The sequence below is a fragment of the Monopterus albus genome, unplaced genomic scaffold (genome assembly GCF_001952655.1).
Source record: "Monopterus albus unplaced genomic scaffold, M_albus_1.0 scaffold96.1, whole genome shotgun sequence".
Lineage (NCBI taxonomy): Eukaryota > Metazoa > Chordata > Actinopteri > Synbranchiformes > Synbranchidae > Monopterus > Monopterus albus.
In genome coordinates, this window is record NW_018127976.1 from 364,648 (window position 1) to 381,709 (window position 17,062).

Below are 17,062 nucleotides of genomic sequence, written 5' to 3' on the forward strand. Positions count from 1 at the left end.
CTGATCAGCACAGACTTCCCCAGGCTCTGATATTGGCTAATTTTTTTAGGCTTTTTGTAGTCTGTCCAGCTGCCATCAACTGTTGCATAAACCTTTACCTCAGCAGATGCAAGCACATTTCCAACTAAAAACAATAAATAGTATTATATTTTTATTATGTCTTTGATGTATTGCCTGGGGGACCCTATTAAAATCAATCAATCATTGATGGCAGTGGGCATAATATAAACCTAATGTGCACAGAACAGGTTAATAAGAAACACTATCACTAAAAATGATCTGAATTTGGTATTGTCAAATAGTGTTAAACATATACCATCATTAGAGGGATCTAGAGCTATCTTTGTAGAGGTTTGTTATTGTTATGTAAGACAATATTAGCCTTCAGCTTGACAAACTGAAGGGAAACATGCAACAAACATGCACCTCACTAAGCGTAATGACATATCCAACTCCATCATGTGAATTATTAAGTGTGATACTTGAAGTTCACTGTGGGAAATACTATTACCCTATTTTTGTGTATTGCGGTTTTAATGCTTTGTTGCCTTTATGTAACTTTTTATTTTAAGACTAAGTGTTCTTTCTGGCTTTTGACTCCTTACCTGACTCCAAAGGAGAGCTGCACAAGAATTCCTATATGCCTAGACTGTCTGTTTATGGATAAATTGCAAATAAAAATCTTGAATCCTTGAACAACAACTTTTTTGTCTCCTGCAGAATATATTAAAATAACCTTCACTCTGGAGGGGACAATATGTCAGTTACTATTCACAATCCGATATTGCTCAGGTCAGTTCATAGGAGTTCACATCAAGAGCACACTCACTTGGAAGGTGTATGTTGACACATTGTGCTCAAACACACAACAAAGACGGTAGGTATTTTTACCCAAACTGAGACTCTACGATGTTGAACAGAAACTGGTGATCATTTTCTGGCCAGCTAGAGGGTATCATCCAATATAGGATCACTGCTTGATATGGAAACTGGTCTGTCCAGATTGGCCAAATGGTAAAGTCTGCCATGAAAATCATTGGTCTCAAAAATTATTCATCTTCCCAACAGATTTATGAACAAACACTGACCAAGCATGTCCTTGGAATAGTGTCAGATACCATCCACATCTTACATAGTGAGTTCCAGCTCTAACCTTTTGGAATGTGGTTTAGAGCTCCTAGATGCAGACTGAAGCACTACAATAATTTTTTCACCCCCACCTGTATCAGGACTCTAAATACAGTGCAATATTGTTGGTTTCAAGCTCCTTGTGCAATGAGTAAATGTTGAATGTGAAACAATGGTGAGGTCTGATGCAGATTACTGCAGGATTCATTGCAATTGTTACTTTGTTTTAGTTTTTTTGTTAAGGTTTTCTGTTTTACCTGTTGGTTGTGCCTTGGCTCATTTTACTGTTGGTGGTGTTTTTATGCTGATTACTGGTTTGGCTCTGTACGCATGTGACACCATCTTGCCTTTTATGAGGGGGAGGGAGGATAGGATGAAAAATGTGGTTCTTTTCAAGCATTTTCAAAACCATTAGTGTCAGTAAGAGTCTACTGCACCATACTCTCACTGGTTTACATTACTCTTAAGGTAAAATCAGATATCAACAAGATGATACACTGATGATAAAATGTTACACTAGCAACTTTTAATACAATCACAATTAATATATGTACCCTTAAGTAATATTGGATCTTTTCACCTCAAAAATTTCCTCTGATAAATAAAAACTCTCATAAATGGCAAATAAGGTTTTTTTTTTTTTTTACTTCCTTGTGGAGGTACATTCAGAGGTCAAAGGTCACGTTCAGTGCCTCTTGGTTTGCAGCTGCCTGCTGATGAATCCAAGCTGCAGTACCACCCCCTGCCTGCAGAGGCACCAGAACTTACTTAAATGGTAAATGGACGGGGGGGGGCTTGCCCAAGGACACTTCGACAGGTGGACTGGAGACACAGATTTGAACCTTCAATCTTCTGGTTGGATTCGACTGCTCTACCCAACCTACCACTGTCGCCTCCCCCATCACACAGAAAGCAGCCAAGAAGCTACTTTTGTGTCTGTAGCCACAGGAGGACACATGTCAAATGTTACTCAATTAAAAATGATACAGGAAGAAGCCATACAGTACATGAAAACTGGGCATGGTATCCTATGTAGGCTATCTAAGAATTTTGTAAACGTACAGAGAGTGGCGCTAATGCTCTGCCCGGTTGCATTTCAATGTTACAACGAAGAAGAAGGAGGCTCGTGACCACTGTAGCTTTTATTTACATACTTCCCCGTTGCATTTTATTATATGCGTTTTATATTTTGACGGATTCGTGTGCTGGTCTGATCCTATCAACTGTCAGTAACTTAGGTGTTCTAAGCCACGTTCTGAAATTACATTTTGCTCAATGGCCAGTTCATTTCCAAGTGTATCCGAACTTGTTGCGGATGCTCGTCGTGTGTTCGGACAGGTGTTTGGGGAAGAGACTCCTCAGGTGGCGGTGTGTGCGCCTGGAAGAGTCAACCTGATAGGGGAGCACACTGACTACAACCAGGGATTTGTACTTCCAATGGTAAAACGACCATTAATTTTCAGTCATTGCAAATGTGAACTTCGTGTTAACACATCAAATGTTGTTTAAAGCTCTGTTAAATGTTTGCTGTGCTTGTGGCGGACAAGACATGACTCCAAACCTCTACAAAACATGTCAAACACTCCCTCATTGCAGTTCCGTATGCATGCAGTACTCACGCAGTTCCGTATGCATCCAGAACTCCCAGCAATGATTAGTTATGGATAATACAACTTGACTGCCCCCATTGCAACCTTGCGTTATCAACAGTGTTACACTTTAAAGTAAAGACTTGCATGATTTTAACAGGTGAGCACAACCTAAACATTGGCATGTGGTCTTAAGTTCCGCTAATATGCAATAAGCAAAAAACGTTTGATTTTGTTTTTAATGGAGTTTGGCAAGCTATTTAATCTTTCACCCATCTTGAATATGTTCATTTGTGTTTGGTGTCTCAGGCGCTGCCCCTGGTGACTGTGGTAGTAGGGAGTCAAACCTTTGGCCAGGATGTTACCGTGGTAACAACAACTGAGGATGCTGATGAGCCTAGGAGAGTGGACTTCAGATTGCCCACTGACAGATTGTTTATGTCTCCAGGGTCACCCAGCTGGGCAAACTATGTGAAGGGTGTTATACAGCATTACAGGGGTAAACACAAAAGCTATGACATTATCCAAAGCTCCAAACGCTTTATCTGGAATATACATTAATTAGATATTATAGTTTTAAAACTGAAATATTAGTTTTGACAGCAGTTAAATTTTCATTTTTCACCTATATCAGTCAAGATAAATTAAAACAGACATACGACACAAGCTTGCCAGTCTCGTATCATATCCTTTCTTGGTATAACACAACAGCAGGTTTATTTCATGTGCCTTATCTCTGTCTTTCATGCTTCAGCTCCTCTTGTCTCAGGTTTTAGAGCGGTGATAGCCAGCAGTGTCCCCTTGGGAGGCGGTCTGTCCAGCTCTGCCTCTCTGGAGGTGGCTTTCTACACATTTCTGCAGCAGCTCAAACCAGGTCAGAGTTTGCTTACAGAAATTACAGTCACTCCAGTGTGGTTCTGATGCTCAGTTACTGCTAAGGATGCACCAATGCCGGGTCCAAATCCACCTTCTAGTACTCTACTGGCGGCTGTGGCTCAGGAGGTAGAGTGGGTCATCTCCTAACTGGAGGATTAGCGGTTTGATTCCCAGCTTGTCCAGTCAAAGTGTCCTTGAGCAAGACACTGAACCCCTGGTTGCTCCCAGTGATGACACTGGTGTGTGAATGTGTTAGTTTGGGAGTGCAAATGGGTGAATGGCCAATTAGTGTGAAAGCCCTTTGAGTGTGCTGTAAAGCATAGAAAAGCGCTATACAAATATAAGACCATTTAACATTTACTCTTACTCATAGAAGTTGTCCATCCATACCATATAACACCAGCATTACATTAACCTCATGCTGGCTGAGCTGGTCATTAGGTGGCAGAGAAGAAATTTCAGCGGTTCATGGATATTTTAAGATAAGTGATGACAACAAAAGTAATGCTGAAGCTCCTTGTTAAATAAAAAATTTAAAGTAACGACTGTGATATGTGCTCCTAAAGTGTGAGGTTCTGGTCAGGGGGTTGTGAAATCATTACATCTTAACTAAGGGTCAAATAAACTATTACAGTATGTTTGGTTGCAGGCTACAGAAATTCAGCTAGTTACACATTATTCAGTGGGAATGGTGGTGATACTAGGTTTGTTATCACAGAAAGTTTTCGGTTAATTTGCACAGCCTCTTGATATTCTATTGAATCACTGTCAGAAAGTAAACCTCGTGGAATTAAAACTGTCTCTAAAGTCAATGTGCTTTTATGGTAATTGTAGTTTTTTATAGTAGAAACATTGGTCTGAAAAAAGCGGTATCGCTGCATCCCTAGTTACAGCAGTAAGGAAGGGATCTTTATGTGATAAGATAAACTTTTTTGATCCCACAATGGGAAGTTGAAAACTTTTAACAGCAGGGAAGCTGCAACTTTGTCTGTCACTCAGTAAAAAACTTCTATAAAAGGAGTGAAAACTGTTGTTGTGAGGACAAGTCAGAGATAATTTTTGAGACAAATTCAACAGCCTCCCCACTCCAGGTGTCATATCATCACTACAGCCGCTAAATGTTTCTTTTCATAGAGACCAGTGTACAGTATTTCTCATTTTCAAGCATTTTAACAAAGATTCAAACAAATTGAATCTTTTTGAAAAGGATGAATGAAAAATGAAATTTTAATCTAGAGTAGGTCAACCTAACCACCAGTGAGCTTTGGGCATCCATGACCCTGACAACCAGTTCACTGGTTGTCCTTCCTTAGACCACTGTTAGGTACTAACCACTGCAGACAGGAACACCCAACAAGACGTTCCAGTCATCAACATCACAGTTTGGCCCTTGTCAGTCACTCAGATCCTCATGCTTTCCCGTTTTTCCTGCTTCCAACACATCAACTTTGAGGATTGAATGTTCACTTGCTGCCTATTATACTCCACACACTGACGTGCCATTGTAACGAGATAATCAGTGTTATTCACTTCGCCTGTGAGTGGTCAGAATGTTATTATGGCTGATCGGAGTACAGTCAGTCTTGGTGTACAATTTGCATGCTCAGAAATGGGAAGAACAAAATTAATTAAAAAAGATTAAGTTCCAAGAATTGGACAGCTACAAAACAACAAGTTCAACTGTAAAACAAGTCCATAAGCAACAATAAAAGAATCAAAAGCTTTGAAGCAGAATATTAAAGCAAGAAAAAAAGGGGAAAAAATGGAGAAAAACTTCCAAAGACAATAGAAACTTATAATCAAGTATGGAGCACCAGAAGCGATAATTAGATTTGATATTAGCTATTATTAGAGATGGATGATTCAGTTCTGTTTTAATTCAGTTTTATTTGTATAGCACCAAATTGCAATGTAAATCATCTCAGGGCACTTTATATTATGATATGATATGACATGATGCATAGTGATTTTCAAGGAAAAGCCTAAACATAATGGTTGATCTGCAGCTATATGAGCCTGGATCTTTGGTGTCTGTCTTTGTCCTTGTTTCTACAGATGATGGAGACAAGGTGTCCAAAGCATTAGCCTGTCAGCAGGCAGAACACACTCATGCTGGTGTACCCTGTGGGATTATGGATCAGTTCGTGTCTGTCCTCGGCAGAGAGCGCCATGCTTTGCTCATTGACTGCAGGTTTTGTCAATGTCCAGTGAGAGTACAATAATCCAATAGTCTTTGGTGACTTCCTTGTCTCCGCTGGGATCTTTTGGTTTAACCAGTGCTTAAAGTGGGCTCATATGCACCAGTAGGCGGTACTAGCACTTACACATTGTACTCTTTCGGGTACTGGGACTTTGTCTTGCATACCAGCACAAGCTGCCATACTCTTCTCTGGCGGCTCATTTGAGATGCACTGTGTCTTGCCTGGGAAGTGGACGAGAGCAAATGATTGGAGCCAGGGGTGGTGACATGAAGCTGCAGTCAGAACGGACAGTTTAGAAGCTTTCTGCCAGCTACAATGTGAGAGCCAGAGGGGATTAGCTCCTCTGACTTCTTGTCAATAATTTCAGTAATGAATAAATATATATTAGGATTATAAGTTTTTTTTTTACATTGTGTACATTTCATTTAAACCTAGCCTGTATTTGTTATTTGGTCAATTAGCCTCAGACCCTCAGTCCCTTTTCTCCCCACTTCAAGCACAGGGCTAAACAGTAGAGGAAACTCTACATATTTATATCCACCATTATCAATCTTGCACTTTGTTGTTTGACTCAGATCCTTGGAGGCCACCCCCTTGCCCCTCGCAGATCCAAGCTTGGTCATTCTCATCACCAACTCCAATGTGAGGCACTCACTGTCTGGTGGTGAGTACACCGTGAGACGCAGACAGTGTGAAGAAGCTGCCTCTGTCCTAGGAATGGCCAGTCTTAGAGATGCTACAATTATGGACCTGGATGGTGTGAAGTATATTTTTTATTATCTTGTACTGGTCCATTCTGTTCCTCTCTGTCTATCTTTATTACCCTCTGTCCTGCCCTGTCCTGGCCTAGGATGTTGTTCTGACTCCTGCCCCATCCTGTCCTCTTCCATTCCATTGATGTAATTCTCTCTTGTTATGTCTTTTACTGTGTCATACTACTTCTGTTACAGAATCCTAGTGCCATCCTTTTCCCCCTCAAAGCAAATAGAAAATTAATACCAATCTTGTGTGCCTGTTAGTTTGGAGCTGCAGTGATGGTGTGGCTAGCCTAGATTAGTATAAAGGCTGGAAGTTGGTGGAAACAGCTAGCCTGTTTCTGTCCAAAGCCACACCCACAAACACCTCATGAAAAGCATTACATTTATTTTGAGATTCAGTGAGAAATGCTCCTGCCATGGTCTATTGAGTTTGTAGAATTTTGTTCCATTTTGACTGATATGTGAGCATGATGTAAGCTATGTGCAATGTGCAAGAACATACAGAATCAGGGGAGGGGATTCTAACATATAGCATTATTTATGTAATGTCAACTAACTAGCTTCTTTGGCTAATGTAACTAGCTAAATCAGTAAGTGTTAGCAATTTCTATACTTGTAAAATAGGCTAAAATCTTCTATGTCTATTGTTACCATTCACAAGAATTACTCCCCCAAAAAGTTATAGCCTACTTCATGTACTGTATTCTTTGTGAAGGCTAACCCTATCAATGGCTGTAACTACCATCCTTAGTTGACTGTAGAGAGAAATATCCAGTCACCTGTTTGATTAACTTGGTGTTGCTGTCACACACCAATCACACGAACATTTGTCCAAACACTGATTGTGGATTGGCAGGTCATTCCTGTTGCCAGCATACATGTCATTTTGAGATCAAGTCATCTCTCCTTTATTTTTCAGAGCATAACCTTAAGGGGAAAATCAGTCTTTGCCTGCACTCCTTAAAGCTAAATTTAGTGACACAGTACTCAAGTTAGTCTTTAACACTATTTAGGGTTGTAGTGCTTTTATTTATATGGCTAATAGGTAATTAAAACAGTAAAACCTGAATAGATGGGACAAGGTGAACACTTGTCAGAAAGAGCAATTCATTTTTTTAGACAAACATTTATCCTATTTGGTTTTGTTGTCTCCTTCCCTATAATTTCAGAGGCAAGGGACAGACTGGATGATGTAACCTATCAAAGAGCTTGTCACGTGATTAAGGAAATAGAAAGAACCGTCCAAGCTGCTGAAGCCCTGAAGAGAGGAGCCTACAAAGAGTTTGGCAAGCTTATGGTTGAGAGCCACAACTCACTCAGGTACAGTTAAAGCAGTTGTATCACACCTGAGTTGTGTTTGGGGACAAAATGTGGGAGGTGTGTGGTAACTGCATGTCCCCATGTCAGGGATCTGTATAAGGTGAGCTGCAGGGAGCTGGATGAGCTGGTGTCTGCAGCCATGGAAGTGGAAGGGGTGTTTGGCAGCCGGATGACAGGTGGAGGATTCGGTGGATGCACTGTGACTTTACTGCAGGCTCATGCTGTTGACAGGACTATACTCCACATAAAGGTTAATGCACACATATACACATGCGAACAAAGATTACCTGTTCTCTATGTACATTATCAGGATTACCTTAAATATATTAAGAAAAAAATCTTAAAAATACATATAAAAAGCTGGTAGGTCCAAATTAAAATACATATGCTGATATTAACAAAGCTTTTGTTAAAGTAATTCTACATTTTGGCTCACATGATGTCTGGTGAAAACAATATCAGCTGCATTTCTGTGTTAAGAAACTGATCCATAATTTGTGTCAAAGTTTATGGGGGATTCTAGGCCAATAAATTGAAAAGAAAATTAGATCATTAGGAAATTACCAAAAATTCAGTGAAAATGTTTGCACTCTTAGCTTAGACTTATTAACCCTTATGCATCCCTAAGTACATTTTTTGTCCTTTTCACTTTTTTATTTTCAAGCCAATTTGGCTGTGTTGAATGAATACAGCTCAAACTTGCCAAATGATATTTTTTTTCTTTTAAATTTAAAATTGAGGTCTCACTTCCTTAAATTGGCCTAAAATGGCTAAGAAAAAAACATCCATCCAAATATTGCCCTCCAGACATTTTTTGTCCCATTGAAACCCATTAAAAACGCTATATTTTTGGCCAGTGGCCATGTTGTCACTTAATTCTCACAAAATAGTTCATATAACAAAGAGTGTGACCTTCTAAGAGAAAGGAGTTGTGAATTTGGGCACACAAACCTATTCTGTTCATTGTACGCCATTGGAACAGCTTTGCGTGTGCGAGCACGTGCGCAGGCACGCACGCGAAATCGCACAAACACACAAAGGCGCACACTGGATCAATACAACATCAAAACTGATATGCACTTTATCAAATCCTTTCATTATTATAGCAAGTCACCCTTGCAAAAAACTGTGGTACAAGTGCATTTTGGTTTTGTTTTGGCTGCAGGCTTCGAAAATGGAATCATGTCACCATCTGATGGATGACTATCAGAATTAAAAGTTGGGACCAAGTACTTCAAAATTCATAAGGAACAGAGCGCGGCGCATTGCTTTATTGTAGGATAAATATGGCATTGTTAGGTAATTTTTTAGTCGGATAGATATTGGTTAGATATTTGTTGTATTAGGAATGTTTAGTGGAGCCAGGATGTCTAGCTCAGGCTGTTAAATGCTTAGTCATTCTCATGAGTTTTTGCAGGGTGCATATGGCCAAGGACAACTAGATAGAAAAAGTTTGCAGGCAGGAAGATATTGTTATTATTATGATATGTGTAACCGTAATTGTAATCATAATATTTTCTTATGTGTAATGTCATGACATGTCACTAGATGTCATGTCAAGATGTTCTTAGATACACACCACTAATCAACAGCCACACACATTGATTTTCTTCATGTTTTGACTATTGTTATGGTCAGCTGCAAAGCTGGCATATTAGGTGACGTCACGGTTTGACGTTTTGTGTAGTATGGGCTAGCCCAACCAAGTGATAATATTGTATAGGCATTATGGTTCAGGGTCTTTCACACTTGATTCTGCCTGCGTATAATGTTAATTTTACCTGTGATTCTTTGAATAAACCAGCACGGTTATTTTTTATATAATCCAAGTGGTCTGCTTCGTCTCTGGGAGTTCCTGGTTACAAAGAGCCAGAAGAAGCTTACACAAAAATAGCTTTTAGCATCAAATATAGCGTTTTTAATGGTTTCAATGGGACAAAAAATGTCTGGAGGGTGATATTTGGATGGATTTTTAAAAATCTGCCACTACAAAAAAGACAAAAATGCATCAATATCAATGTTACTACCAATCACTGATCCATCCCAGGGCCTAATAATAATAAAATACTGGTTGAAATGTATTTTTTGAAAATTATTACATTTTTTTGTTTTTTTCCATTGAAAAGAAAGGGGTTATGACAACATACTGGCCTTTAAAAGGGTTAAAAAAATCCCAAAATATAATTAATATTTGATATGTATATTTCAGACAGAAGTAGTTTTTAAAAGATTGGCTAAAGTGGAAAAAAATGTGAATTTATGACATTGTTAGAGCTGTTTTTGCTTTGCTGCAAAGGGTACACTTTTTGTCCAAAGGGACACTTTTGGATGGATTTTAAAGGATGGCATGAGGGTTAAGGTGTAGTACAGCATTCATGTAGCCAAGTTCTTTACATATAGAAAATGTGACAAAAGGAGTTTTCCCATTATAGGAACCTATCAAAATGTGTTGAGCTGAGTAATACTCATCACAGGCTCTCGGCCCACTTTGGAGGCTATATTTCAGCCCCCCCTCAGGAGGTAGTACTAAAATCAAGTTCCAGGAGCACTGGGGGGGAGGGGTGGTTGTGTGCAGAGCAGTTGCCTCTGATTGGTTTTCCTAGTCTTCACACTTCAGTCATTAGCATTACAATTATGGTGTGTAAAGAGGCACTTGTAGTGGTTTAGAGTAGAGTAGAGTAGGTACTTTATTGATCCCATAGCAGGGAAATTTCTGTGTTACAGCAGCAATAGAGAACAACCAACATAACACCATAAGAACAGACACCACCCTAAGAACAGACACATAAGAACACGACTTCATAAAAACACGGAAAAGAAAACGAGGACACAGCTGCTGTAACTTGCTGCCACTCCGTGCGGCGCATGCATATGTAAGTACGTAGTAACAAAGAACACTTAAGTTACATAAAGGCAACAAAGCATTAGGACGATATGAACAAGGATTATAAAAGTAGCGTCATCAGAACGTTACATTTTACACAGCACAAATAAGCAAATCAAAGGCACCTAAAAACAGGGCAGAGCAGCACTGGAGAGAATCAGGAACAGCAGTAGAGACTAAACAACCAGGAAATCAAGAACAATTGAATATTACACAATTAATCCCACAATGGGGGAGAGAAACCTGTGTTTCAGCCATAAGGATCTCTGAACTACTCAAAAATACCTAAAGCCCCTGCAATGTACAGTATTTGAGAGAGATCAGGAACAAGATATTACACATGAGCCTATTTACAATGCATTTCACACCCAGGAGCTGAATATTGCACCTCAGTAGATTATTACATAGTCCCTCATAATTTAACCTATTTTATCACTGCAGTGATGTGTTGTACAGTCTGATAGCTGTGGGGAGGAATGACCTGCGGTAATGTTACTTCTTACACTGGGGATGTAACAGTCTCGTGCTAAAAGAACTGTTCAGAGCCTCTACTGTGTGGTGCAGGGGATGGGAGGGGTTATGCATGATGGATGTTAGTTTTACCAGCATCCTTCTGTCCACCACCTCCTCGATGGAATCCAGAGAGCAGTGCAGGACAGAACCAGCTCTCTTAACCAGCTTGTTGAGTCTCTTTCTGTCCCTGACCATGCTACCTCCTGGCCAACCCACAACTGTGTAAAAAATTGCAGCTGCCACCACAGAATCATAAAATAGAGGTAAAATGAGGACTCTGCTTGTTGGTTTAGAGGTAAAACTGGGACTTTAGTGAGTTGGACTATGGGTAAAGCAGTGAAGATGTCACATTTCTGCAAGTCTGTGTTATGCTTGTTCAACAGGTGTTCAACTGCTCATACAGTCTCTGTTACCAGCTGATTGTTGCACTATGGAGTGATACTTCATATCATCTGTTCTCCCTCTACTCAGCTGTGAGTGTGTGTGAAAGGGGCGTGGCCCCTCCCTCCTCTAAACAGAAACTGATACAGAGAAAATACAGTGAAAAATAAAACAGGACAGTCCGCGTCATCTTGGGAGGTTTTGCAGGCCGAAGTACAAGGTATACCACTCATTAGGTTCCGATAGTGGAAATGAAGCAAAAGTGTGGAAAATGGTACAAATTAAGGTTTTGGTCATAGGGCCATTGCCAGCATTGTCTACAGTCCCTGTCATTTCAAAAAATTGGAACTGCTCACCATTATTTTTATCTTAAACAATAGTTCAAATGACTGTAATGTGATTGGCCTCTTATTGATGAACTGACAAAGCATAACACACTGTACACTGTAGACTGACACAGTTGCCAACTAACTACCAACAGGCTGCTTGAGATTAAAATGTTACATGGCATAAAACAAGTCATGCAATACAGAGGTATAGACTAAGAGCTGACAGTGATACCTAGACTGATATGGTCTCCAGTACTGGCAGCTTTGTATCTGCAACAGTTCAGACTGTGAAACTACATGATCTCCAAGATAGATAGATTGAGAGTTGTAGATACTCTTTCTTTGTTCATCAGTATATCAGATGTTGTCAGATGTCATATAGCAGTTGCTACAAAGTAAATTTTTCCATTTAGTTGGGGACATTTGTTTTTTCTTTTTTTGTGAATCTGTTATCTGAAAATCTTTGCATTCCAAAGGGTATTTGAAATGAAAAGTATCTGAGGACATGGTTCATTTGTTCACAAGAGATAAAAAGCACTTTTCAGTGTCACAGTTGTCACTTTCAGGGGGCCATTTCAGACAAATTGCCCAGTCCCCTGTGTCTTGCTCGGACAGCTCTAGTGTGTGTAAGAGTTGAGAGATCAGGGGGGTATGAGCTGAAAATAAAAGCGAGCTTCATGGAGACGGAGCCAGAAGTGTCTTGTTATTATGCTGGTCTGGACACTGTGGCCCTGCTGCCTTTCTTCCTTAACATAGTCAGACTGTAGGCGTGCTGTTCACTGATACCATTCAGAACTTACTGGAGATACATCAACAAAAACATAAATTGAACCACAGAAAGTCACGGGAAAGGACTGCATCATAAACTGAAGGGATGAGATGTTTGCTTTGAAACAACAGGGAGAAGGGAAAGAATAAATCTTCAGCTTTGGAAACAGACTTGGCACAGTTCCTCGCAGTCTCCCTTAACTTGGCTGTATCCAGCCTGGCTGTCAAAGGAAACAAGTTTTTTCTTGAAGTTACCACATCCCTCAGTCTGCAGCATTTCTGACCAGAGAAGGAGGGTCCTTGTCCTCCCAACAGCATCAGACGAGGTTTCAGAAGAACATAAATGCTTTACCTCCAAGATGCTTAACCTCAACTCACCTGACGACAACAGCAATAAGAACTCTTTCCAGGACCCAGTGTCTTTGAATGTTGGTGGAGAAATTTACACCACAACTCTGGACACTCTGACGCGCTGCCGTGACTCAATGCTTGGTGCCATGTTCACAGGACAAATCCCTGTGGTCAGGGATAACAGAGGAAATATTTTTATAGACCGAGATGGTAAAGTGTTCAGGTATGTTCTGAATTTCCTGCGCTCCAGCTCTTACCCAAGTGTCTTACCCAAGGACACTTGGGTAAGACACTGAACCCCCACTGGGAGACGACTGCTCTACCCACTGAACCGCAGTTGCCCCACATGAAAAAGTGATCAGACCCCCTTGTGGGTGTCACTGTGGACTAGAACCATGGATGTAATACGGAAAGTTGATACTCAGCCCATTTTTCCCAGTTGCCATTTGAAATACTTCAATGAAAAATCACCATTGGGTTCCAAAAAGCATTTTCTCTATAGACCACAATGATACCAGTGACATCTAAAACTATAGACAGCCCATCTTGATCTGCAGACCAGGTCCATTATCAGTCTTTGTATTATGAATTTTTTAATGCATGGAGGTTTTATATATGTAAAACTTTCCCAAAGCCTAGGTGTAGTCTAAGGGCCAAACAGGACCAAATGGGCAGAAGCATGTACAGTGGACCCTGCACAATGTGGAAGAAAATCCAGAAGAGATTTTTGGTGTGGGGTGGGCTAATTAACCTTCAGTGGGAACAATGTGTGCCATCTTGTAATCCTGGCTGTCACATAACCCCCCAATTTTGTACAAAGAAAATTTCTTTTGTGCAGCCAAGCAAGCACAAAACAAAAAATAAATGACTCAACAAATGTATTTGAGCAAATTACCCAGGGACAGATGAGCCCATGTTTAAGAGACAATGAAAACTCAGCAGTATTTGAAATTTGATTGGATTCATAAAGAACCTTTCAATGAAGAGATTTTTCCTGTTGGGAGAGTCAGAATTGAAAAGCTGGCACAACCTTGTGGGCTCATATTTATTGTACAGTGCCTTGCGAAAGTATTCGGCCCCCTTGAACTTTGCGACCTTTTGCCACATTTCAGGCTTCAAACATAAAGGTATAAAACTGTAATTTTTTGTGAAGAATCAACAACAAGTGGGACACAATCATGAAGTGGAACGAAATTTATTGGATATTTCAAACTTTTTTAACAAATAAAAAACTGAAAAATTGGGCGTGCAAAATTATTCAGCCCCTTTAAGTTAATACTTTGTAGCGCCACCTTTTGCTGCGATTACAGCTGTAAGTCACTTGGGGTATGTCTCTATCAGTTTTGCACATCGAGAGACTGAAATATTTGCCCATTCCTCCTTGCAAAACAGCTCGAGCTCAGTGAGGTTGGATGGAGAGCATTTGTGAACAGCAGTTTTCAGTTCTTTCCAAAGATTCTCGATTGGATTGAGGTCTGGACTTTGACTTGGCCATTCTAACACCTGGATATGTTTAGTTTTGAACCATTCCATTGTAGATTTTGCTTTATGTTTTGGATCATTGTCTTGTTGGAAGACAAATCTCCGTCCCAGTATCAGGTCTTTTGCAGACTCCATCAGGTTTCCTTCCAGAATGGTCCTGTATGTGGCTCCATCCATCTTCCCATCAATTTGAACCATCTTCCCTGTCCCTGCTGAAGAAAAGCAGCCCCAAACCATGATGCTGCCACCACCATGTTTGACAGTGGGGATGGTGTGTTCAGGGTGATGAGCTGTGTTGCTTTTACACCAAACATAACGTTTTGCACTGTTGCCAAAAAGTTCGATTTTGGTTTCATCTGACCAGAGCACCTTCTTCCACATGTTTGGTGTGTCTCCCTCAGCAGGGACAGGGAAGGTGGTTAAAATTGATGGGAAGATGGATGGAGCCAAATACAGGACTATTCTGGAAGGAAACCTGATGGAGTCTGCAAAAGACCTGAGACTGGGATGGAGATTTGTCTTCCAACAAGACAATGATTCAAAACATAAAGCAAAATCTACAATGGAATGGTTCACAAATAAACATATCCAGGTGTTAGAATGGTCAAGTCAAAGTCCAGACCTGAATCCAATCGAGAATCTGTGGAAAGAACTGAAAACTGCTGTTCACAAACGCTCTCCATCCAATCTCACTGAGCTCGAGCTGTTTTGCAAGGCGGAATGGGCAAAAATTTCAGTCTCTTGATGTGCAAAACTGTTAGAGACATACCCCAAGCGACTTACAGCTGTAATCGCAGCAAAAGGTGGCGCTACAAAGTATTAACTTAAGGGGGCTGAATAATTTTGCACGCCCAATTTTTCAGTTTTTTATTTGTTAAAAAAGTTTGAAATATCCAATAAATTTCGTTCCACTTCATGATTGTGTCCCACTTGTTGTTGATTCTTCACAACAAATTACAGTTTTATATCTTTATGTTTGAAGCCTGAAATGTGGCAAAAGGTCGCAAAGTTCAAGGGGGCCGAATACTTTCGCAAGGCACTATATATACTGGACATGTCAGCAGAGGTTGTGTGTGTACTGTATGTGCACACATTACTGATACCAGCTGTTTGTTGTGATGTGAGCCCACAAAGGCTAACAATGTGGAGACCCACTCTCCATGGCATGCCTAGTGGTCAGAAAAGCCACAGGGTACCTATAACTTTGGGGCTGTAGTTGATTAGCTAAGCTTAGCATAAAGACTTGAAGCAGACATTGGGTTCAATTCAATTTTATTTTTATAGCGCCAAATCACAACAAAAGTAATCTCAGGACACTTTATAAAGTAAGGTCTAGACCTTACTATTATTATTATTATATTGGAAAAACCCAACAACCAGTCAGCTTAACTCAGGAGTCCAAATTCCAGAGGGCACAGGAATACAGCGTGATCAATTTGCATTTGGGACAGCAGCATTCTTGGCTGGCTTGGCTCTGTTGATTGCACTTCAACACAGCTTCAACAGAGGCTGCACTGTTGCTATTCAAGTATAACATTAACTTCCAGTAACTCTACCTCTAGACAAAATAAAGAAGTAGCAACAAAGATTTGATTTCATTTGTGAAACCATCCATTCATCCATCCATCCATTATCTATACCGCTTATGCCTGAATGGGGTCATGGGGGAACTGGAGCCAATCCCAGTTGACATTGGGCGTGGTACACCCTGGACAGGTTGCCAGTCTGCCACAGGGCGGACACGTAGACAAACAACCACACACACTCACACTCACTCCTATGGGCAATTTAGAGTCACCAATCAACCTAAGTTGCATGTCTTTGGACTGTGAGAGGAAACTGGAGTACCAAGAGAAAACCCACGCAGGCACAGGGAGAACATGCAAACTCCACACAGAAACCGGCTTTAACCTGGAACCTTCTTGCTATTAGGCGATAGTACTAACCACCACTGTGTTGCCCATGAAACTCAAGTATACCTTACAAAAGGACTTGCAGAGACATCATAACAAGCAGTGAACTACGAAGGGGGTTGCTGAGATGAGAGATTGTCTCCCCATTGTAATGAGAGCCATTGACTGGTCAGTTGTCTCAGCTGCCAGATAAGCGGTCTCAGAAAATGTCAGAACACTTTATACAGTCAGTATAGAAAGTATTCAGACCCTTTCAAGTTTTCCACATTTTGTTATATTTCAGACTCATCTTGAAATGGATTGAAATGGTTATATAAACAATTTATAAAGGAAAGATCAAAGAAGGCAGAAGAAAAATATAAGTCATATAAGAACAAATTAACTGAGATTTTGAGGAGATGTAAGAAACTATATTACTCTAAATTATTAGAGGATAATAAAAATAACATCAGAGGTACTTGGAATATATTAAATAAATTGATTAGAAACAGTTCTAGAAAGTGTAACTACCCACAATATTTTATGGACAATGATACACAGGTCAACAAAATGGAGGATGTAGTTGAAAA

General features: G+C 40.2%; 1 protein-coding gene across 2 annotated transcripts in view; it reads left to right on the forward strand.

Annotated features, from left to right (window-relative positions):
* Positions 1 to 1,927: 1,927 nt before the first annotated feature.
* Positions 1,928 to 17,062, forward strand: part of galk1 (galactokinase 1) — an 18,606-nt gene continuing 3,471 nt past the window's right edge. Inside the window, exons 1-8 of one of the 2 annotated variants that reach the window (XM_020608942.1) lie at positions 1,928 to 2,568; positions 3,027 to 3,216; positions 3,472 to 3,591; positions 5,649 to 5,784; positions 6,370 to 6,551; positions 7,722 to 7,872; positions 7,960 to 8,122; positions 11,653 to 12,887. In XM_020608942.1, the coding sequence (XP_020464598.1) occupies positions 2,404 to 2,568; positions 3,027 to 3,216; positions 3,472 to 3,591; positions 5,649 to 5,784; positions 6,370 to 6,551; positions 7,722 to 7,872; positions 7,960 to 8,122; positions 11,653 to 11,820 (1,275 nt within the window). In that variant the 5' untranslated portion in view covers positions 1,928 to 2,403 and the 3' untranslated portion in view covers positions 11,821 to 12,887. Of the gene's footprint in view, positions 2,569 to 3,026; positions 3,217 to 3,471; positions 3,592 to 5,648; positions 5,785 to 6,369; positions 6,552 to 7,721; positions 7,873 to 7,959; positions 8,123 to 11,652; positions 12,888 to 17,062 lie in introns of those variants that run through there. The other variant, XM_020608943.1, reaches the window with a different exon arrangement.